Source organism: Anolis carolinensis, chromosome 5 (assembly GCF_035594765.1).
Source record: "Anolis carolinensis isolate JA03-04 chromosome 5, rAnoCar3.1.pri, whole genome shotgun sequence".
In the NCBI taxonomy this organism is placed as follows: domain Eukaryota; kingdom Metazoa; phylum Chordata; class Lepidosauria; order Squamata; family Dactyloidae; genus Anolis; species Anolis carolinensis.
This window is the reverse complement of record NC_085845.1, coordinates 177,777,941-177,801,460: the sequence shown is the minus strand read 5'-3', so window position 1 is coordinate 177,801,460 and position 23,520 is coordinate 177,777,941. Positions and strand designations below refer to the sequence as shown.

The window sequence follows — 23,520 nt, the reverse complement described above, 5'->3', positions numbered from 1 at the left end:
AGCTGACTTGAGAAGCGAAGTGACAGAGTGAGGGCGGAAGTTAGAAGAAGCTTCCCGGAAAAGGCTTCCACGTGTCTGTCTGTGAGGTGATTTATACCGAGGTGCCGCGTTTATTTCCTTTCGTCAACCTGAGGCATGAGTTGCCCGGTGACCTGCGTGGCTTGGGTTCCGCGAGGCGTTGCCAAGGAGAGGCCGGACAAGGTGAGGGGAGGGACGGAAAGCACTCTGATATGGCAGGATGTCCAACATAGGCAAAGCTGGGCCTTCCGGGTGTTCTGGGTTTCAACTCCCACCATTCCGAACAGCCTCAGGCCCTTAACTTTTTCCCCTCAGCCGCTTAAGCGGCTGAGGGGAAAAAGGAAAGGGCCTGAGGCTGTTCGGAATGGTGGGAGTTGAAACCCAGAACACCCAGAAGGCCCAGCTTTGCCCATGCTTGCTTTACATGATACATGATTATCTTTCCCACAACATTTCTGTTACGTTTGCCCCATGAAGCAGGCCTGAGCCGAGTATTTTTATCTCTTACTAGCTTAGGGACCGGCGGTGCCCGGGTTATTAGAAGAAGGCATTGTGCGTTTTGGGATGTTAAGTTTATTCCAGATCCGTCGTCGGCTGGGTTCAGGGCTCTCTGGATAAGGGTGAACTACAACTCCCAAATCCGAGGTCAATCACCCCCAAACCAGGCCATGTTGGGTCTGTGTGCCAAGTTTGATTCAGATCTGACGTCAGCTGGGTTCAGTGCTTTCTGGAGGCAGGTGTGTTAAAGCGCTGAGCTGCTGAACTTGCGGACCAAAAGGTCCCAGCTTCAAATCCCGGGAGCGGAATGAGCGCCCACTGTTAGCCCCAGCTCCTGCTAACCTAGCAGTTCGAAAACAAGAAAATGTGAGTAGATCAATAGGTACCTCTTCGGTGGGAAGGTAACGGCGCTCCATGCAGTCATGCCGGCCACATGACCTTGGAGGTGTCTATGGACAACGCCGGCTCTTCGGCTTAGAAATGGAGATGAGCACCAACCCCCAGAGTCAGTCATGACTGGACTTAATGTCAGGGAAAACCTTTACCTTACCTTCCCACAAACGCCTGCAGTGTGTTCAGTTGGTCATGGGGCTCCTCTGTGCCAAGCTTGGTCCCAGTTCATTGTCGGTGGGGGTCACACTATCAATGAAAGTGTTGCAAGTCCCATTATCTCTGGCAAGTTTGGTCCAGATCCATCGTTGGTTGGGTTAACAGTGCTCTCTAGATGTAGGTCAAGTACAACTCTTGTAAATAATTGTGAATTCTCCCCAAACCTCTTGTTCAGTTGCTGATCAATTCCTTTGTTAACTGTGTGCCATAGGAAAAGGTGGGAAAAGGTTAAAGTAGAGACAGTGGGCGGGGTCATGCAAATTAAGAAGCCCTGAGATGTCCTTTCTAGTGGAAAAACAGTACATCTAGGATGAAATTGTCCCTGCATGAACGCCTTGACGTGGAGGATAGAATGGTGTTTGTGGAGAATACTGACAGGGTTGACGCTTACTATAACCTGCATGTCAGTGGAGGGAGGGCCACTAGTGTCTTCTGCTCAGTGGGAACTATAGCTCTTTGTGGAGGTGGGAGGCTGACTGTGTAAGTGGACACCTCCTCCACATACACACATACACATTTTTCACTTTCATTATGTTATAAATTTGTCAATCTCAAACCATTCAATTGCAATCTTGGTTTATTATAATTTGCTCTCTTTACGTCCACTGTGCAGGTTGAACTCGACAAGGAGGAACTGAAGCGCTTGATCTCCGAAGCCAAGGAGAGACTACAGTGAGTCTTGATGGTCATGGAACATGATTATGAAAATGTGAATGATTGCGTGTCACATCTATACAATGTTTGCAAAAGATGTTTGTAATGCTAGTGCGATAGTCTCTCTCTGTCACAGCTGCTAACAAACTGATTTAAGCCTGGAAATTACTAAAATGTTAGAGTAAAAATACGAGAGCAACAAAAACGTCATAATAACAACAACAACAACAACTTTATTCTTGCATCCCACCACCATCTCCCCAAAGGGACAATGGACAGCTTACATGGGGACCAAGCCCACAATAAGCAAGGTTACAAAATGAACACATTTAAAACACAACAATAAAATATATTAAACCCAATAAAAACCAGAAGAATATAAAACATCATAAAAAGACATCAACCAAACAACAGGCAACCAGTCACCAACAATAGTGGACATGTTCAGATTTGAGGGGATGGGACTATGGCTTATGCAAACACAAGCTGTATGGCTGGGACTGGAGATAAAATGGGCATGCTCAGATTAGAGGGAGCAGGGCAAAGGCTTGTGCAAAAGCAAACTGTAGGGTTGGGGCAGGAGATAAAGTGCTGCAGATCCATAACAAAAAATTAGGGCTAGGCAAACTTATCAGTAGCTAAACTATTATTCAAAGGCACTTTGGAACATCCATGTTTTCAAGTCTTTCTGGAAAGTGGACAGGGTGGGGGCTAATCTGGGGAGAGAGTTCCAGAGCTGGGGAGCCACCACCGAGAAGGCCCCCTCGTCCCCATCAACCATGCTTGTGGGAGCGAGATAATGGCTTCCCTGGCAAATCTTAGAGCCCATGCTGGTTTGTAGAGGAAGATACGGTCACAAAGATAAGCAGGACCAGAACCATTTAGGGCTTTGTAGATGATAATCTGCACTTTGAATTGGACCGGAAACTTATCGGCAGCCAGTGGAGCTGCTTCAGTAGAGGCGTCGTCCGCTCCCTGTAGCCTGCTCTGGTTAACAACCTGGCTGCCAACCTTTGCATAAGTTGCAGTTTCTGGCCCTCTTCTTCCCCATGTAGAGTGCATTGCAGTAATCAAATCTAGATCTAACCAAGGTGTGGACCGCCATGGCCGAGTCAGGCTTCTCGGGGTATGGTTTATTTGTAGATTTTATTTATTTATTTTTATCCTGCCTTTCTCCCATGGGTGGGATTTAAAGTGTTGTACAATGGTTAAATAACAATACAATTACATAACAAAAGAATACAACAAAAACATAGTATGAGCAAAACTAAATACTACATAAGGCACATTTGACACATCAATAGATTAAAACATTATACCGTTAAAACTTATTTAAAAACTTCCCTGACCCTCAGATCATTAAGGTTATCCATTAAAAGTTGTTCTAGGGTCCTAAAAGCTCCGTTTCCTTTAGCCTGTATTAAAATATTACCACTTCCAACATATACAATTACCTGTATGTATCTGGCCATTGCCTTTTGTTGATCTTCAGCAAGAAGGCCTGGTTCTTTATAGAATAACCTTGGAATCAAAACTATTATAAGGGATTCTAAACAAATCTTTTCACCCTTATTTGCAGAGGAAAATTTCTGTCTGTAGGAATATGAATTCAGTGGTGGCCTACAGATTCAAAACAATGTTAGTTGCTATTCAATACATAGTTAGTTAGGCTGGATCTACACTGCCATATAAATTCCCAATTATCTGATTAGAACTGTATTATACAACAATGTAGACTCATAATCCAGTTCAAAGCAGATAATGTGGATTATCTGATTCGATAATCTGGATGATATGACAGTGTAAAAAATAAAGTTACAGTGAAGAAGGGGCCTAAATTGAGCTAAGCCCATTTTTTTCTATAGTGATGTGTATAATTGTATGTATAATTGTCACAGTGAATCTATAGCTTTAGATGATGAAGATAATAATATAGAAAGTGTTTGCTTCAGTTCAGGGCCTAACCAAGTTCTTATTTGTAAAAATCTTGCCACTGGTTGATAGGACATTAGTTTCCCTCATTAGCAATGCTGTGGCCTTCAGTGCCAGTGATCTGAGTGAACCTCTTTTAAATAGATGTGAGATTTATGGTTGAGTCCCTTATGATTAAGTTTAGAGAGTCATTGGCCTAGTAATGATAAGAAATTGTGCACATGGCTATGGTTCACATAATGATATTTTATGGCATTAACTTGTGCAAATGTAATGAATATAATTTTTAAAACAATTCTTACCTAAAGTACAGGAGATAGTGATGATGATGAACAAGAAGAGGCTTCAGGAGAAGCCATGGATGTTGCAAATGCAGCTACCTCTGCTTCCCAAGAAGAAGACCCCGAGGAATCTGAAAAGCTGGATGATGATGAATTAGCAGAATATGACTTGGATAATTATGATGAGGAAACTGCAGGTAACATTAAATTTCTTAATTCCCCCCTCCCCCTGCTATTCACCATCAGATTCTCTTAAACTTGTTATGGAAGACTCTGGGTTTTCTTAATGGGTTGGAATATACATATGTAGAGTTTGTTTCCAAATGGTACCAAATCCCCCCTCCCCCCAAATTACCAAATTAATTGTATGTGACCGTACATTGTCAGCTAAGAGAAGAATATTATGCACAGATCCAAACTCAAAATGTGTCAAATCATGTCAATACAAGGCTTTGAAATTGTTTTTTATACAAAAAAAATGCATATCCTCATCACATTTGTTCAGATGGATTTTGTACCTTTTGGAAACTCCACATATATGGCTGTTATTTTGTTCTGGAATCTTACTATTGCTGAGAAAGGAGTTAGTGATCGCTCTTTGAATGAAGTGGAAGGAAAAGGATTACAAGTTTATGAACTGTCATTTGAAGTTGCACTTTGCTCCAGACATTTTGATAATGATGTGGTCATTTGGGATTTCTTTGAGCTAAGAAGGTCCTAAAGGTCTTCCAAGTCACCACTCTACCCTAAGATTAAATGTCAGTTTGCATACAGTGCAGAGACTAAACAATAAACTAGTATTCCTATGAAATTGCTAGTAAAAAGTTTCCCTTTAGTTATCTGTTGTGTTTTTATGAAATATCTGTCAGCCTGATCTGAGAAAGATGATGAATAATCAGTCTCACCTAATAAAACAGTTTTCTGTGTGGTTGTGGATTTCTTTTTAATCTCTGTCTTGACCCTTAGACTCTCAGTTTGACCCATCAATCAATGTTCCCTTCTCTGTGAGAGGAGAAAAAAAATATTACAGAAAGCAAGATAGCTGTAGTGGCCTAAAGAAAGTAATCCAAAATTCTCTTTAGAGCAGCACCTTTGTTAGATTAATTACAATGTCACATAATAGTGTGCAACCTTTAGAGAATTCCTCATTAGACAAAATATTAAAGCAGGTTGAAAAGAGTGAGCAGTAATTATTAAAGTTTACAGTTGTATTTTATTTGAGGCCTTTATAGAAAGGTGGTCTCAGACCCTTTATCTGTGCTAAATATCTATCTGGATGGTTTTTGTTATAATTCTAGGTCTTAAATTTTTTTAAAAAATGTTATTAATTCATCTTAAACCCTTCTGTGTTTTCTTTGGAGCCTTAAATATCACATTGTAAGACTGCTTGGTGATGCATTTTCCCAAATAATAATTTCCCTTAGGAAATTGTTTTTAGGTTCCATTATGTAATTTTCACCAACTGAGCAAACTACCTGCAATCTTTAAAAAATGAATGTTCCTTTGTAGGTGCTGAGAGTCTTGGAGAGACCCTAGCAGGTCTTACAGTATATGGCAGTAATGAAAGCGATCCTTATGTCACTATAAAAGATACCGTAAGTTCTGCTTTGTTGTTCTCATTTAAAAAAGAAAAAGATTTCTGAAATGTTCACTGAAGGTGAAATCACTTTGTGAGTGTATGTTCATATGATGTCCAGTCTTTTCTATGTTGCTTATGATAGGGAGGAAAATCAACTTTAAACTTTAAAAAAGTAAATGACTGACATGCGTGCATCTTTTTACACCAGATTATTAATTCTTTTGACTGCATACTAAATTATTACAGTGCTCTCTAATCTTTATAGCTTTTAGTTTCTGGATAATTTGCTTTTGAGCATTTCTCATTGAAGACCTCATGTATTCAATATAGTTAATATTTAGAAGGCAATAACAATTTCATCTGTTGCTTGGTTGGCAGGGCACTCAGTCTTCATTTACTTTTAATTATAGCCTCATAGACTCATCTTTTGAGATGGACCTGTTTTCTCATCTTAATTTGTATACTGTGTTCTTCTTGGTCTAGTAGTATATTGAATGATTTGCAATAAATCAACTAGATGTTCTATTACATATTTATTTTTTAAGAATGGAGCTGTCTTTTCTATTAAATTAGTCTTTATTTGCTTTTAATTACTGTATTTCAATATTAATATCAAGTCAATACAGAATTTATGGTATGGAACAATATGGGGAATAATATTAGGTCTGTTTTTAATAGTAACACAAGGAACCAGAAAATCATTTGTCTGTTATCTACCAATCCTCATGGATGCCGGTTAACTGAGAGTCTCCTGTCAACATATATTCTCAGCTTTGATGCCACCATTAATTTTATCGTCAGAGGAGCAGGGGCCATATACAGCTTTTGAGCACATTTTGCCCTCCCTGACTACAGTAATACTATAGTCCTACTGAGTTTTCGCCATGAAAAATGTTTAAAGCCTGATTTTGAAGGGCTTTAGTCTTACTCTTGTTTTTTTTCAGGAGCAGTATGAGTTGGAGGACTTTGTGATTAAGCCCAGTGACAATATTGTTGTATGTGGCAGAGTTGATAAGGACCATTGCACTCTAGAGGTTCATGGTGAGTAAAACCTATTGTCTTTTTAATACTATGCTAGAAAAAAAACAGTTTTTCATGATATTAAAATAGTTTTTTGTTTGTAATTTCAAGAGCTAATTACCTTCATTTCTGAATTCTTCCTGTGTTTTTATGTGTATGTTTTTTAAAAATCAACTATATGAGACATAAATGCAATTTCCAGAAGCTCTAGGCAGCAGAACCAGAGATGAGCAGAGCTGGGAGTTGTAATCCAGCAATATTCATAGAACAACATGGTTTTCATTCTGGTTGTAAATACTATCTTAAGTTTTAATAGGGAAATAACAGCTTTGAATTTCCTTTGAGAGAGAGAAATGTAGATATAAACACTATGACTATTACTAGTAATAATAATGCTCTGCTATTCATGTACTGTTGCTTTTCATGTACAGTAGGCCCTCCACTTTCACAGGAGTTTGGGGTGCAGGAGTCCTGCGAAAGTTGAAAAACCACAAATTAAAAATGCTATTTTCCCTCCTGAAAGAACACCTCTCTAGGAATCTCTATAGGATTGCACTGGAGGACCTAGAGATTCCTAGGGGGATTATATTTGCAGAATTTAAACCCGTAAAAATGAGCATGTTCCTTAACATGGAATGGATGGTCCTTGTGGTCTTTTCTGACCCAGTGATTCTATGAATGAATCTGTGTTCTTTTTCATACATTTTAGTGGTAGATATTTGTTTTGTTGACTTGTCCACTATCACTTTGTTGATTGTGGGAAAATGTAATTATTTCAGTTTATAATCATGACGAAGACTCATTTTATGTCCATCATGATCTCATCTTATCTGCGTACCCTTTAAGTGCGGAATGGCTGAATTTTGATCCCAACCCGGATGATTCTAGAGGTGAGTTAAACACAAATTGGTGCTTCAACAATTATTTCCACATTGCGCTTTTTAGTCAAGAATGGTACATCTTCTCTTTTGCCAAGTCTGACTTGTCATTTCTTTTGATTCATATGGCTGAGAAGTGTTTTTTCACAAGCAATAACTTCTTAAATTTAGGAAAGATTGAAAAAAATCAGCAGAGCTCCTAGGTGTTAAAAGAGACAGCCGATCTCAAACTTTATTTAGCTATCATTGTTGTAACATACAATCCCAGCACAGGGAACCCTGGACATGGCATTATCAACATTTGAGCAATTTTTTTGTAGGTACAGATTGGCAACTGTTCCGAATTCAACTTCTTGTTTGTCTTGCACAAATTGACGATTGCATACTTCATTTTGTTCTGAAAAAGCTATAAATGAATGTACTTTCATACGTGCATACCTTAAAATCTATACTGGAATTAGGGAAAACTTGCGCTCTAATTCCCACTTCCATGTGGAGGTAACTAGATACACACATTTTTGCATAGGGACCTAATCAAACCTAGTTAAAAGCCTGCATTGACTTCTTTGGGCGAAACACATAATGCAAATACAATACTCTAAATGTTTCTCCTTCAGGAAATTATATTGCAGTGGGCACAATGAGCCCTGTGATTGAAGTATGGGATCTTGACATAGTAGATTGTTTAGAACCGGTCTTTTCCCTTGGAAGCAAGAAAGCAAAGAAAAAGAAAGGAAAGAAGGTAATTAAATGTACTTGATAATATTGTTCAAGGACCAGCTAAAAGTCCTCTCTTTTTCTTGTATCTGAAGAGTGCAGTCATACCATTTATCTTATATATTTAATCACCTATTGGAGGTTTTTTTTTAAAAAAAAAAAAAACAGACATTGTTCCACACCTCTATCTTTTTAAACTGAGGGATTGAGGATCCTTTGACATTTCCCTGATCCTGGACATCCAATATGTGATTGTGGTAAAAAAAAAAAAAAAAGACTCATAGAATTAATATCAACACTCTACTTAAGCATTCTTAAGTGTTGGAATCTCAGGATATTTATATGTGAGAATGAGCAAGCTCTCTGGTAATCTTTTAGGCTATTATAAGCAGTTATAAATATACAAACATATACAGTCCCCCTAAGAGAAAACACAGGCATATTAATGTTTGGATACTTTGCTTCCCTTACGTTGCACACCATGACTAATAAGTATCGTACAACCATTGTAACATATTTACAGTGTTTTCTAGGGTACAGCAAGTAAGTTGTTACTCTTTCATAAGAATCTTTATATCTCTCTAGCAGGATTCTCCATAGGTTAACACTTAGATAAATATCAATGTCTTAAACAATATAACTCAACCATTTATCTATTTAGAAACAACATCTTGTGCTTTACTCTTTATGTTTGGATTCATTGTTCACATGTTGAATGAGTGGGATGACTGGGTAGATAGGATATTGTCTTTCTGTATTATGTAGTTATCCTTTCTTTGTTTTTTTGTACAGTGCTTTGAGTCCCATAAGTGGGAGAAAAGCGGGAAAAAGTAAATAAATAATAATCTCATCTATTGAGGAGCGCTCAGCATCTCTAAACAGGCATTTGTGAACTCACAGTTATGCAAGGGTTTACTACACTTTGCACTGTTAAATCTTACATCATGTACTGCCTATCTGTATATCCCTAATAGGCATCCATTACAATCAAAATAGAAAGTATAACTATGTTAGCAGAGCCCAGTTGTTTTTCTTTCTAACAGTACTTACCAACACAGCAGTGCAAGAGTTGGTATCTTTCAGAAAAATGTGAGAACACCTTTCCAGTATAAGAGAAAAGCCCTAACCATGGGGACATCTGATTGTATTTTTGAAATGTGCTATACCGCAGTGATGTCCCACATATTTTGCATTCAGTCCTTGGCATCTTCAAGCTAGACTGGTATAGATTTGTTACTGCAAAAGGAAGCATATTTTATGAGCAGAGTAGGGACAAGTATGGTATGATAAATGGAATGGAGAGCAGAGTTGGAAATTTATTGGGTGACATTGGACACCTGAGGAAAGCAGTAGCAATCCCTTTCTGAAACAAACATTGCCAAGAATATCCTGTCAACATACAACAATAGGAGAGTTTAGATTTTGCTCCAACATCTGCAGAAACATGTCTGGGTTTAAAAAAAATAAAATTTAAAATATGTATCAAAATTAATAAAAAATCGAATACAATCGCTATTGTTTATATATGTGGAAGATATGCAAACTTGTTATTTTTTATGAAGGGTGCATCCAAAGAAGGTATTCAAGGAGGACACACTGATGCTGTTCTTGACCTTTCATGGAATAAACAACTCAGGTACAAATAAATCATGTAATAGTATCTTGTAGAAGGAGTTGCTGCTTTAGTAGCAGTGCTGTGTATTTGCCTCCCTGGTGCCTACTCGAGTAGGAGAAAAGGACCTCAAATTCTTACTGGTGCACGTTTACTATATATAGGTTTCTTTTATATCAGGTGACTGTATTACCATATTTTCTATAAGATTCTCCTGAAAACTTTGCTCAATTTAGTTTGAATGTCTTTAGAAACTTTCAAATTTTATCTGAATGTTTTGTGGTTTACTGGGAATCACCATTACTGATGATTGATTACTGTACAGTTGTTACATAATTATGTCAGATTTCTCAGAGCATTTCAGAAATCTTAGTTGCTGGTTAAGAGCCAGGTAAATAGGAAAAGCCTCTGACAGGTAGATATTACTATGCTAATCTCCCTTTTACAGTGAGTTTCAGAAGCATTCATTATCCTTTGACTTTCCACTTTTGCTGTGTTAACAACTTAACCAAGCTTTTGTATTATCCAAGGTAGTCTGCCTTTTAGTAATCATTGTTTTTGTAGTACATGTTGTAATGTTTTGGTGCTAAATTCGTAAATACAGTAATTACTACATAACATTACTGTGTATTGAACTGCTTTTTCTGTCATTTTCTTGTAAAACATTATGTTTTGGTGCTTAATTTGTAAAATCATAATGTAATTTTATGTTTAATAGTTTTTTTTTCTTAATCCCTCCTTATTATCCAAGATTTTCGCTTATCCAATGTTCTGCCGGCCCATTTATCTTGGATAAGTGAGACTCTACTGTAGTTGGATGGCATTGTGCAATTCCAGTGGGACAAGATCTTGGAGTAAATATCTGTTTCTGAAGAGCATTACTAAATATAGTTTAATTAATGAAAACCAAGGAACTATCTAAACAAGTCCAGGATAATTTTGTACAGAAGTACCAATTAGTTTTGGATTACAAAATAATATTCCAAAGTATGAATATCCCTTGAAGCATTATGAATTTTATTATTACAAAACAGAAATTACAATTCTGCCTGAGAAGACCATCCATTTAAACTCAGTGACCAGAAGCACAGGAGAAGTCAGACAATTTTGCCACAACGAATGATCCAAAATTGGAGAATCCAAATGTGCAAAGATGATAAGCTCTGCAGTTATGATAGCTGTTAAAGGTTCCTACCAAATATTGACTTGGTGGTCAATATTTACGTGACTAATAAGCACCATTTTCTTTTTGCTTACTTAACTTAGGGACCAGATTTTTTTTGTATCTTCATGTTAGATGAAAGGTGCAAAACCTTTCATTTGAGTTCTACATTGGAACATTAAAATGTGGAAAAGTCAAGGGCACAGTATCTGGCATGACGGAGTAAAAAAACCAAGCCTGTAGCAGCAACCCTGTCAGTGGGCATTAGCCATTTAAGAGTAACTCATAGATTGATTTTTGTCTTTACTGCTTCTGTTGCATGAATTAATGATGTGTATGCATCTGCACTTGGGCTTTAATGATATCAAGCAATGGTACTTCTTCCAGATCTGTGTTGGCGAGTGCATCGGCTGACCATTCTGTGATTCTTTGGGACATGGCCACAGGGAGACCAGCAGCAAACCTTTCCCTTCACACAGACAAAGTATGTTCCTCCTTCAAGAAGCATAGTGTAACAACCATAGTAATCAAAACCTAAATCCAATTGTTCCAGTTGTAACCGTAAGGACTCTTTGAAACCTTAATTTGTTCAATATTATGGTTACATTTAAGAGTGTGAGAGCAATTCTAGATTCACACCTTCAAGTTGAACATTATCTGAATTCCAGGCAAATTTCACAAATGAATCAAATATAGAGGTGGAATATTGTGAAACATTTGGTAACCCTGTCATCCATTCCTTCCAGTACCTTGAAGCATAGGTTATGCATGTTTGCTGTATTACCATCAAAATAGTATTCTGAACAGGTTTCGTTGTCTGACAACTGAAGTAAAAGATAAAGGGAAAATGCTTTTAAATCTCAACCTGAATTATAATTTTGCAACGTAGCAGAGACAGTGGCAGCTCAGGGAGGTTACCAGTTCAACTTGATTAGTCAAGCAGAACAAATTTTCAGAACTTGACATTCCCAATTCTGTATCTCTGAATTTCAAGAAATGCGTGCTGTAAGAAGAAATGCTAGTTTTATTGTAATTTAAACTATAGGTATTCTAAGTTAATTCCTAACCATCTACTAGAGGTCCAGATTTCTTTTTGTTATTGTTTAATGTCAAAGTTTTTTAAATGTGCTATATATATTATATACCAGTGGGTATAATATAGGTAAATTAATTGAAAAACACCTTATGCAATTCCATATAATGGTAATTATTTAAAATGTATGCAGTGTGAGACTGAATTTCAATATACATAGGTTTAAAGTATAATTTTCTTTGTAGGTGCAGACACTACAGTTTCATCCATTTGAAACACAGACTCTGATTTCCGGCTCTTATGACAAGTAAGGAAAGGCCTACTTTATTTTCACTTTTTCACTTGTAAAATAGGATTTGCATGATCGTTGAGGATACAAAGAAATTATCAATGCAATACAAAATATTTTTTCCTAAATGTATGTATTTAAGTATTGGGTTCCGTTTATTATTTTGTGAACATCGTACTTCTTTTTTTTGTTTAAATAGTTTTTATTAGTGAAATTTCTCAACAATCAGACAGACAAATAAACATATATACATTCACCATAAAACAATGTGACACTAATGCAATAACCAAGTGGGGGGGTGAAAGGTACACAAACGGACAGAAAACAAGACAAAAAAAAAAACCGAAAAAATAAGGAGGGTGTGAGTGGGTGTAAGTTGGACTTCCATTTATGATTCTTCTTGTATTGTTCCTAATCCGACTTAACTTATTTGTATTTTTTTCCTTAAATAGTCCTCGAGATAAGTCCAGTCGGTGGCTTTCATTGATGTTCCATTCATTCTTTTGATCAGAAAGGATAATTGGTCCATATTCTTGATTTCCAATAATTTCTCTAACCATAAATCTTTTGTTGGGGTTTGTGTGGATTTCCAGAGTCTTGCGATCACGAGTCTTGCTGCAGTAATAAAAAGGGTGAAGAGTTTGTCTGTATTGGGGTCAATCTTATCCTTAGGGTCATATAAGCCTAATAATAATAGTTCTGGTTTTTTAACAAATTTAGTTTTCAATATTGTATTAGTCTCCTCCAATATTCCAGTCCAAAATTTCCTTAGTTTCTTACATTTCCACCACATGTGGAAGAAGGAGCCTATATGGGTTTTACATCTCCAACATTTGCTATTTGTATTTTTATACATTTGGCCAATCTTTTTTGGTGTTAAATACCACCTGTGTAAGAGTTTGAGCCAATTCTCCTTCAGGTCTGCAGAATATGTATACTTAATTTTTTTATTCCAAATGGATTCCCACTCATACATCTGAATAGGTCTTTCTATATTTCTAGCCCATAGTACCATTGCATTTGTTACAATCACTGATTCTGTATCCCAGGCCAATAGGTTGTTATACATTATACTTATATTTTTCTTATTTATGAGAATAAATTTATCCCAGAAACCCTGTTCTTGGTCGAAACCCACCAGATTGTCTCTTTTATAGGCCTCTTTGATTTGAAAATACTGGTACCAAGACACATTTCTATTTGTCTCTTGTATTGTTACTAGTTCCTTCAGTTTTGGGGGGATTTTTTTATCATTCTCTATAATTAACAGTTCTCTGTAAGTGGGCCAAGTTCTCCAACCTAATAATCTTCTATGGTCAGCTTCTACTGGGGATAACCATAGTGGAGTTTTGGTATGAAAACGACATTTATACTTGTCCCATACTCTAAAGATGGCAGATCTTATAAAATGATTGCCAAATTGTTTCTCTATTTTCGTTTTTCCATACCATAGGTATCCATGCCAGCCTTTTCTCAATTCGTGTCCTTCCAAATTTAAGATCTTGATTTTTCCTAGTTTAACCCAATCTTTTAACCAACATAGGGCACACGCATCATGATAAAGTTTGAGGTCTGGTACACCAAATCCACCTTGCGTTTTCCGTGAGATCATAGTACTGTATTTTATCCTAGCTTTTTTATTCTTCCAAATAAATCTCATAATTTCTTTTTGCCAATCCTTAAATAATTTTGTGCTTCTGATAATTGGTATGTTTTGGAAAAGGTAAAGTAATTTGGGAAGGATGTTCATTTTTATTACTGCTATACGTCCCAGTAATGAGACATTTAAATTTTTCTATTTTTCCAAATCCCCTTTAATTTCCTTCCACTTTCTGGCGTAATTTAAATCTAATAATTGGTTATTTTTTGCTGATATCCAAATCCCTAAATATTTTATTTTAGCAGGTGTTTCCAGGCCTGTGATGTCTTGTAACTCTTTTTGCTTCCTTTTGGACATATTTTTAGTAAGGATCATTGTTTTCTTTTTGTTAATTTTAAGGCCTGCCACCCTTCCGAATTCTTCAATTTTCGAGGTCCATTTCTGAATGTTTTGAATTGGGTTCTCTATAATACAGATCACATCGTCAGCAAAGGCACGATACTTGTAATCATGTTTATCTAATCTAATTCCTTGTAAGTTTGTGTCCTTTTGAATTGCTTTCAACAAAATCTCTAGCGCCATAATAAATATTAACGGGGACAGGGGACAGCCCTGTCTTGTTCCTTTGTTGATTTTGATTTTATTCGTCTCTTGCCCATTGATAAGTATTTTCGCCCATTGAACATCGTAGATACTATTTATGCCATTTTGAATTTGTACCCCCAGATCTAATTCTTGAAATAGCAATTTGAAAAAAGTCCAATTCAAGTTATCAAAGGCTTTCTCTGCATCCACAGAGAGGAAACCTACTTCTCTTTGATTATGTTGTTCATAAAATTCCAATGCGTCTATAATTATTCTTACATTATCTTTGATGGTTCTGGAGGGGAGGAAGCCTGTTTGATCTTCTCCTATCCATCCATCCAAGAATTCTTTCAATCTATTTGCTAGGATTTTTGTAAAGATCTTGTAATCGGTATTTAAGAGCGATATAGGCCTATAGTTCCTAACCTCGGATAAATCTACTTCTTCTTTGGGTATCATTGTTATTGTAGCCTCTTTCCATGAGTCAGGGACAACTTGAGTTTGTAAAGCCTGATTCATCAATTTTTTTAGGAATGAGATTACTTCTGGTTGTTCTAATTTGTAAAAGCCTGCTATAAAGCCGTCAGGTCCCGGCGTTTTATTACTATCCAGACTTTTTATTGCCATCAGGATTTCCTTTTCTGCTATCTCCCTATTGAGATCAAGTCTTTGCTCGTCCGTTATTTTGTCCAATTTTTGTTTCCCTAAGTATTCTGTTATATTCTCCGGATTTATATTGTCCTCAGAGTATAGGTTCTCGTAAAATTTTTGAAAAGCCTCACTTATTTCTTTGTCCGAATTTACTATTTTTCTCTCCGTTTTAATTTTCATAATCTGTCTATTTTGTTTTTTCTTTCTTATTAACCTGGCAAGCCACTTCCCTGGTTTGTTTGCGTTTTCAAACGCTTGTTGCTTAACCCATTTGATTTGTTTGGCGACTTCTTCTAGGTCTCATCTTTCCTTCATTTTTACCAGGAGCGCTAAATTCCTTTTTATTTCTTGATTCTTGGGGTTGGCTTTCAATTCCTTTTCTTTTGCCTCGATTTCTTTATTTAACCTAGCCCTCTCTAAGTCTTTTTGCCTTCTTTTGCTCGAATTTAATTGTATAAAAAATCCTCTTGCAACTGCTTTATACGCATCCCACACAGTTTGGGAGCTTGTTTCACCATTGTCATTTATACTAAAGTATTCCTTAGTCATTGCTTTAATTTTGATAATATCCTGCTCCTTTTTAAGTAGGTTTTCGTTTAGCCTCCATTTTTTGGGAACATACTTCTTATTTATTATCATTATTAATGGGCAGTGATCTGATAAATCTCTAGCTAATATGTCTATATTAGATATTGTTGTCAATAGTGATTTTGAGGTCCAGATCATATCGATTCTGGACCATGCTTGGTGTCTATTTGAGAAGTGTGTATAATCTTTTCTCTTGGGATTTAACTCTCTCCAAGGGTCTATTAAGTCATATTCTTCTTTTAATGCTACAAGGTTTTTCGGCAAGGAGGGTTCTTCTTTCGCTATCTTGGTTCTATTTGTTTTGTCTAGTTCTATATCTAATACTCCATTGAAATCACCGAGGAGTATCATATGATCAAATTCTGTATTATTAATATTTTCTGTCAGAGTTTTGGTGAATTTTGATTTAGGGCCGTTAGGTGCATAAATGTTACATATTAAAAAAATTTCTTTTTCAAAGTCTATAGTTACTGCAATTACCCTACTCTCATTATCCTTAAATGTTTCTTTGGCTGGCAATTTATCATCTACATATAGGACTACTCCTCTTTTCTTTACATTGTCTGCCGCAATAAAGGATTGGCCTAAGTAACCCTTATTAAGTAGCTTTACATGCTTGAGATCTATATGCGTTTCTTGTATTGCTATTATGTTGTATTTTTCTTTTCTTAATTTATTAAACAATCTATTCCGCTTATTCGGTGAATTTAGCCCATTAACATTGTTGGAAAAACATTTTAATTGACAACTAACTTTACTCATCTCTATGGGTTTCTTCATCTTCTCTTGGTCCATCCACATCTGAGTCTTCTCGGTCGGTATTCAACTCCAATTCGGCCACTGTTGAGTCCTTATATTTAGGTGAATCAAACCTTCTTTTTTTGGTTTCTTTAGGGTTTTTACCGCTACCTGATGACAATGATAGTCTGTTTGTATTTACATCTTTCTTAAGGATTCTAAAAAAGTCTTTTGCCTCTTCTTCCGTAGTTATCCAAATTTTGTCTTCTTTGTATGTTGCCATTAGGCCTTCATATTTCTCCCATCTGTATTTAATTTGTCTCTTCTTAAGTTCGTCTGTGAGGAAATAATACTTTCTTCTTCTGTTTAACGTTGATTTGGGGTATTCTTTTAAGACAATCACTTTCCTCTCCTTATACCAGATTGGATTTCGCGCATTTCTTCTCAGGACTTCATCACGTGTAGTTTTTTTAAGGAAATGTACAATAACATCCTTAATTGCTTTGTTTTTCTTGGTGTAATTGGACTGCACTCTATAGACCCTATCAATTTGCCCACAGGCCTCCTGCTCAGTACACTGCAAAAGCTGGGCTGTTAATTGTGTTATCACCCATCCTATATTTTCCTTTTCTTCTTCTTGCACATTTCTGTATCTCAGCTGGAATTCCAATGCCTGGAACTCCAGTCTTTCCTGCATTTTTTCCAGTTTTGATCCCTTTTCCTCCATAACCTCGATCTTTTCTTGCAGTTTACTTTGCATTTTATCATTTGTCCTGTTTGCTATTTTTAGATCACTTATGTCATTAGAGTTTTTTATAATTTCTTTCTTCATTGCACCGATCTCCTCTCTCCATTCTTTCTTTAAGTCTGCCATTTCTTCTTGAAGTGATTTATATTGCAAGTCCTGTTTTTTGGCCATCGTTTGAACCTCATTCTGCAGTAGGTCCTGTTTCTCTGAGATTTTCCTGATTTCCATCAAAATATCTTTTAGACTCCCCTCCTCTGGAAGTGAGGACCTCCTTACATTTATTCTGGAATCCATTCTATCTTTATCAATTTTCCATTTAGGGGTTGCCATTGCGCCGAGTTGTATAGTTCAGTGTATGTTATAAACTACTTGTAGGGGATAGTCCAAGACGGTCCTTAGATATTTTGTCCTGCCACGTTGTACCAACTAGGATTTATAGCTATTGGTCCTGCGGATAGGGCAGGAGATCTCCGTTCTTTTCCCCAGTGTATATGGCTGGTAATAAGAAGTTCTCACAGCTATTAATAAGTGATCTCCGCCGCTATTCCTGCCCTCCGCAAGCAGTTTAAAACTGAGTTGAGGTATCCCTAGTTCCTTTTCCCTTACCGCTCTCCCATTTAGTCAGTCCAGTCCGTTCTGCCTGTTATTCACTCCTCTCCCCGCTTCAATCCACGGTTCCTTACTCTGGGGGGCGGCGTCTGGATTTATTTGTTGTTTTGTTTCCCTTTTTGGTCTGGACTATATTGGTGGTTACACTGCGCCTTGTTAAAAAAGTCCTCCAGGAACGCTTGCCCGCTCCGTAGGTTCCCCTCTGCCCTTCCGGTTTTTTAGCGGTTTCCGCTTGCGTCAGGATCCGCTTCCTGTACTTTGTTTAAAGAAGGGAACTCTGTAGACACAACAATATGGCGCCAAGGACATCCATCCTTCCCAAGGTAATACACATCCCTCGTAAGACCCCTTCTTCCACCCTATGGGCTTTCTTCCGTCTTCTTTCCCACTCGTCTGGCGGAGGCAGCTACACAAGATTATTTTATGTTATTTATATCTCTAATCTTTGTTTATTAGTTAGTTGGTTAGCTAGTTCCTCAGCCGTTATTCCGTTGTATGGAGGGACGCCATTATCCTTTTATATGTATGGTAGGCGTTTATAGTCACCAACCAATCAATTTGCCGTGGCCGCCGACTATTAGATAAGAATCGTTACTTCGAGTTTTCCAGCTTTCGGTGGCACTCGGCTTACCTTTATTCTCGCCTCAACAGGTATGCCGTGGCTAGGCAGACAGCTAGTGCGGTTGATTTCCCCGCTTCCTGCCTGTCGACCCGCCGGTCTTGGACCTCCGGACCCACTAGACCCTCACCCTTGAGGAGCGAGGTCCATTGGGGCCGTCGGAGGTGGCCAGGGGTACCGGCGTCTCTTCCCAATCGATCCCAGGGAGGAGAGGGAGCTGCAGCTCTACCCGGTCAGACTTGCGGTTGGTTCTCTCAGAGCACTGAAGGAACCCAGCCTGTCGCCATTGCCACGCCACCGGAAGTCCTCACCGTACTTCTAAAACATCAAATGATCGGTCTTCTAGGCTAGCACCCACCCTGTCCATCTTCTGTAAAGATCTAAAGACGTTGATGTTCCACTGTGTTTTTGACTAGACAATCCCCTAGATAACTTGACCCCCAACTAGAACATAAAATCTTGGCCTGGCACTATACTACTGTTCTTTACCAAAAGATATTATGCTTCATGTTATATTGCCCTCCATCCCTAATTTTCTGTCTGACTTATGCACTGTATCCATCAGCCCTATCCTCAAAATCGATTTACACCAGTCTGTCTACCCATGCCCAGAAACTGATTGTTATTTCAGGTTCATTGGTTGTTGGTTCAATTGTTGCCTTATACTCTGTCATAATGCTGTTGTTTTATTCTGTTTTATTATATTGTTTTATGTATTTCAGTGTGTTATTTTAACTATGTTGATTGGGCTCGTCCCCATGTAAGCTGCCCTGAGTCCCTTTGGTGAAATGGAGGTGGGGTACAAATATCAAGTTGTTGTTGTTGTTGTTGTTGTTGTTATACAGTGTTCCCTCACTTATCACTCGGGTTACGTTCCAGGACCTCCCGCAATAAGTGAAAATCTACAAAGTAGGGACTGTATATTTAATAAATATAGCGTCCCTCCTTCTGTCTCTCCCTCTTTTAATGTACTGTACTGCATTCCTTCTTGTTCGCTGAGGCGATGAGGTGCAGGCGGGGCTTACTGGCGCTGCCTGCGGGCGGCTGAGTAAGACAGGCCGGGCCAGGCCGCATGCCTCAGCCTGGGCTTTTTTGTGCCTGTGAGGGAGGGAGGGCCGTATGAAAAAATCCACAAAACAGCAAATCCGCAAAAAGCGAACCGCAAAGTAGCAGGGGAACACTTTAGCAATTTTTACCTGGTTGGTAGAAACACTGCTTAGTGAATTCTTAATTATGATGAATATTCTGACTTTGGTTGCAGTTTTATATGAAATGTTGTCTGCCTTAGATGCATTCATGAATGTTAGTTTATTGTATTTAAAGAGTCCAATACTAAACTTGAGTAAATGTTACATTTCAGGTCAGCCATTTTGTATGACTGCAGAAGTCCACAAGATAATCATCGAATCTGGCGATTTAGTGGACAGGTTGAAAGAGTGACATGGAATCATTTTTCTCCTCAACATTTCTTAGTAAGTACAAGGTTTTCTGGTGGCTTCTGATGTCTTCCGTATTTCACCTGCTGAACAGAAATATTCAGGGTATAAAATATTAAATGGTAAACATGGGTAGCTGAGATAGGAACACTTTTGCATTTTGATGATTCAGTATACACAAACTTTGTTCCATGCACAAAAATATTTAAAATATTGTATCAAATTACATTCATGTGCATATGAAACATCAATTTTTGTGTGTTTAGACTTGGGTCCCATCTCCAAGGTAACTCATTATATACAAAAATGCAAATATAGGCATTCCAGAATATCAAAGAATATGAAATCCAAAGCACTTCAAATAAGGGATACTCAATCTGTATAATAATCATCTAAAAGAAAGCAGCAAATTTGACATCTAATTTTTGATACTGTTGATACTCTTGATATTTGGTCAGAAACAAGTTCTGCTGAAGGGCCATTTTAAGAAAATTAGGATTCAGCACTTCTAATTATGGCAAGTCTTACTGGCATAAACACTGTTTATCTGCCATAATCTCTTTTCTTTCTATCTGTCTTTATTTCTCCCTTCCCTTATTTCTGTGTCTGGATAAATGGGAGGCCAGATAGCGCCACCTGTCTTCTTCATTTGTTGTTTCTTATTCTTATTGTTTCTTATTGACTTCTTACTGGCCTTTTTTCTAGGCCAGCACAGAAGATGGATTTGTGTACTGCCTCGATGCCCGTTCACATAAACCAGTTTTCACAGTGAAAGCTCATGATGGAGAAGTATCTGGTATTCTTCTTCTTCTACACATTAAACAAATGTTGTGTGGTCATTCGTTACGTCTACCATAAATGGGACATTTTCCTATATACTCAGTCCTCAGACAAATACGTATTTGCAATGCTGCTCTGTAATGTATACTTATCTATTTTAGGAATTGATTACACCTCTATTTAGTGATAGATTAGAATTTTAGCATTAAAAGGCTTTATTTTTATCTGTGGAAGGAGAGAACTGACTGTAATCATTTGCTATTGCAGACCCTGGAATTTGGGAAGCACATAGGCTAGGTAACTTTAGGGGTTTCCTGAACTTGAAAGTGAAGTGGGAATATTGTAATCCTAGATGTTTTTTGTGTGGCCCAATTTCACTGGAAGTTGCATGCATTGAGGACAGTGGCCCTTTCCAAGGGATGGGATTATGCTGCATATTTAGCTCTAGATGTGGCTCTGATTTAAGCTCCTAATGAATTAAACCCTCTGAGGTTGGATCTACACTGCCATATAATCCAGTTTAATTCAGTTAATCTATATTCTGAAACTGGGTTATATGGCAGTGTAAATCCAGCCAGATTGAATTTTACTATATAGCAAAATTATGTTGGTTTTTTCAGGTCTACAGTTAAGCAGCCAAATCAAAGGATGCCTTGTTACAACATCAGAAGATAAATATGTGAAAATCTGGGACATATTAGGCGACAAACCTAGTTTGGTTCATTCCAGGGATATGAAAATGGTAAATTCAGTCATCTTTTTAAAAACTTATCAGTATAGTCTGTTTTTGTTCTTGTTGCTTTAAGGGTTATCCTGTAGATATATCAATTCTATTGAATCAGGAACTCTTTTAAGAATTGTCTGTTGTGACACATTCCTCCAGTTTATCCCGTTTGTGTTAATTGAAGAACCAGGTATAAATTGGCTTCCTGTAGCTGGAGGCACAGATTTCCACAGGGATCCTGCTGATTATTGTTCCCACAGCATGTCCATCTATAAGGAAATAAATGGTTGTGTGTGGGTACTCCCCAATGAAATGTAAATACAGTGTTCCCTCACTACTTCACGGTTTGCGCCCTCGCTGTTTTGTGGAGGTTTTTTTGTGGGCCAAGGAACTCTCAGAATGCCTTGGACCTTAATGCTATCCAATCAAAAGTGGTATTTATCTATCAAACTAACCAATTAAACAATACAAAGCAACTCACAGAGGACTAGGCTGTGGTGGTGCCTGCTTTTCGCACATACGCTCGCCCCGCCCCCTCTTCCGGGAAGGCTTCACTGGCGGCTCCCCAGGAATCCTGGGAGTTGCAGGTTTACAGCCTTCTCTGCCAAATTGCTGCCTGCCTCACCAAACTAAAATAACTAAAATGCAAAACGGGCTTGCGAAGGAAAGGCCACCTAACTACTAAAATAAGGTATAAATATTAAAATATAGTGTCCCTACTTCGCGGATTTTCACTTATTGCGGGTGGTCCTGGAACGTAACCCCCACGATAAGTGAGGGAACACTATAGCCATGTTGGAAGGTTGTATTTCTGAAAAGGTATGTTTAGGATTGGGGCCCCGTCTGATTTGTGAAGAGTTCTGGCCTTTGCAACATGGACAGACCTAAGCTCTCCAGGTGTTTTGGACTTCAACTCCCACAATTCCTAACAACCAGTCCCTGACCTAAGGAATGAATAATTAGTAGGTCGGTGAGGGATCATGAAGAAATCACATTTGCTTGCATTCTGCCCACAGGGTGTACTCTTCTGTGCAGCTTGTTGCCCAGACCGACCATTCGTCTATGCCTTTGGAGGAGAAAGACAAGGACTACGTACCTGGGACATAAGCACAATTTCTGCAGGTGATTAATTCCAACATATATTGCTCCTGTTGTGTGCTATTCCATAAAAGTGCGGTCTTCAGATGTATTATACATATTGATATGTGAAAAATGGGGCACAAATGGTCAGCAAAGGAAGGGCTGTGCTATCATTTATTTGAATTGGGTTGAATCAGCTCTTGGTTCTGATTCTGTTTCAAAATTAAGTTATGGACAAGGGTCCTTCCCTACTCCTATGCACTTCTGAACAGTGCAGGATGGAGTTCTCCCAATTTTATGTCCTCCAGATCAGCTGTATTACAATTCCTCTTATGAAATGAGTTCCGGTGAACACATCTGGTGATGGTTTGAAGAAGGCTGGTATAAGGACCTCTTCTACTACTTCCAGTATCCCTTATCATGGCAAAGTTCATTCCCTGGGTTTCCTTGAGTGTTTAAGTGAACTTAGTTTTTGCAAAAGGACACTCTGCAGTGCTCCTGGTATACATACTGGTAGTTTCCTGGAGCAGAAGTAAAATATGGAAGTACCACACATTAATAGGACTTGTAAGACATTAGTAGGACTTGTAAGACAATTCCCATAATTAATGCCAGTGGCCCTGTACTAATCCTAACAATAGTGCATATTCTTGTTTGTTACAGTGAACGAAGTTTTCGGAAACCGTCAGAGGCTAGTGGTTGCCCAAACAAGTCATGAAGCTGAAGCACAGACCTCTACAAACATCAGCAATGCTCCGGAGGCTATTACAGAATCATGATATAACTTAACTCTATATGTATTCAATGCTCATAATTATGACTTCTGTAAAATTTCTATTTTATCATGATACTCTTGCAATTGCCTTTTTGTGCCTGCTTTAACAGCACATTAGTGCAGAGCTGAGGTTTGCTTTATGAGCTGTTTTCCTGAAGAGCTAAGCAGTTTGAGTATATCAGAGGAGGAAGCTGCAGTCCAGCATCTATACAATCCTAAGCTAAGGATCAGTATAAATGAAAGGGATTCTTGGTCACCTTTCATGGGGTCAATAATTCAGATAGCCATCACTGAGGAATACCATT

At 37.9% G+C, this 23,520-nt stretch overlaps 1 protein-coding gene across 2 annotated transcripts; it reads left to right on the top strand.

Moving 5' to 3' along the window:
• Positions 1 to 23,288, top strand: pwp1 (PWP1 homolog, endonuclein). 2 transcript variants are annotated; one of them, XM_003220926.4, is made up of 15 exons: positions 1 to 201; positions 1,739 to 1,797; positions 4,020 to 4,189; positions 5,502 to 5,587; positions 6,516 to 6,612; positions 7,371 to 7,481; positions 8,087 to 8,211; positions 9,749 to 9,822; positions 11,348 to 11,444; positions 12,239 to 12,300; positions 19,781 to 19,892; positions 20,562 to 20,652; positions 21,257 to 21,378; positions 22,377 to 22,482; positions 23,104 to 23,288. In XM_003220926.4, exons 1-15 carry the CDS (start codon positions 136 to 138, stop codon positions 23,217 to 23,219), a joined length of 1,494 nt encoding a protein of 497 aa, XP_003220974.1. In that variant the 5' UTR covers positions 1 to 135; the 3' UTR covers positions 23,220 to 23,288. The 2 variants fall into 2 exon arrangements, with proteins under 2 accessions (XP_003220974.1, XP_062839097.1); XM_062983027.1 differs by lacking the exon at positions 1 to 201 and adding an exon at positions 608 to 882.
• The last annotated feature ends 232 nt before the right edge of the window (positions 23,289 to 23,520 follow it).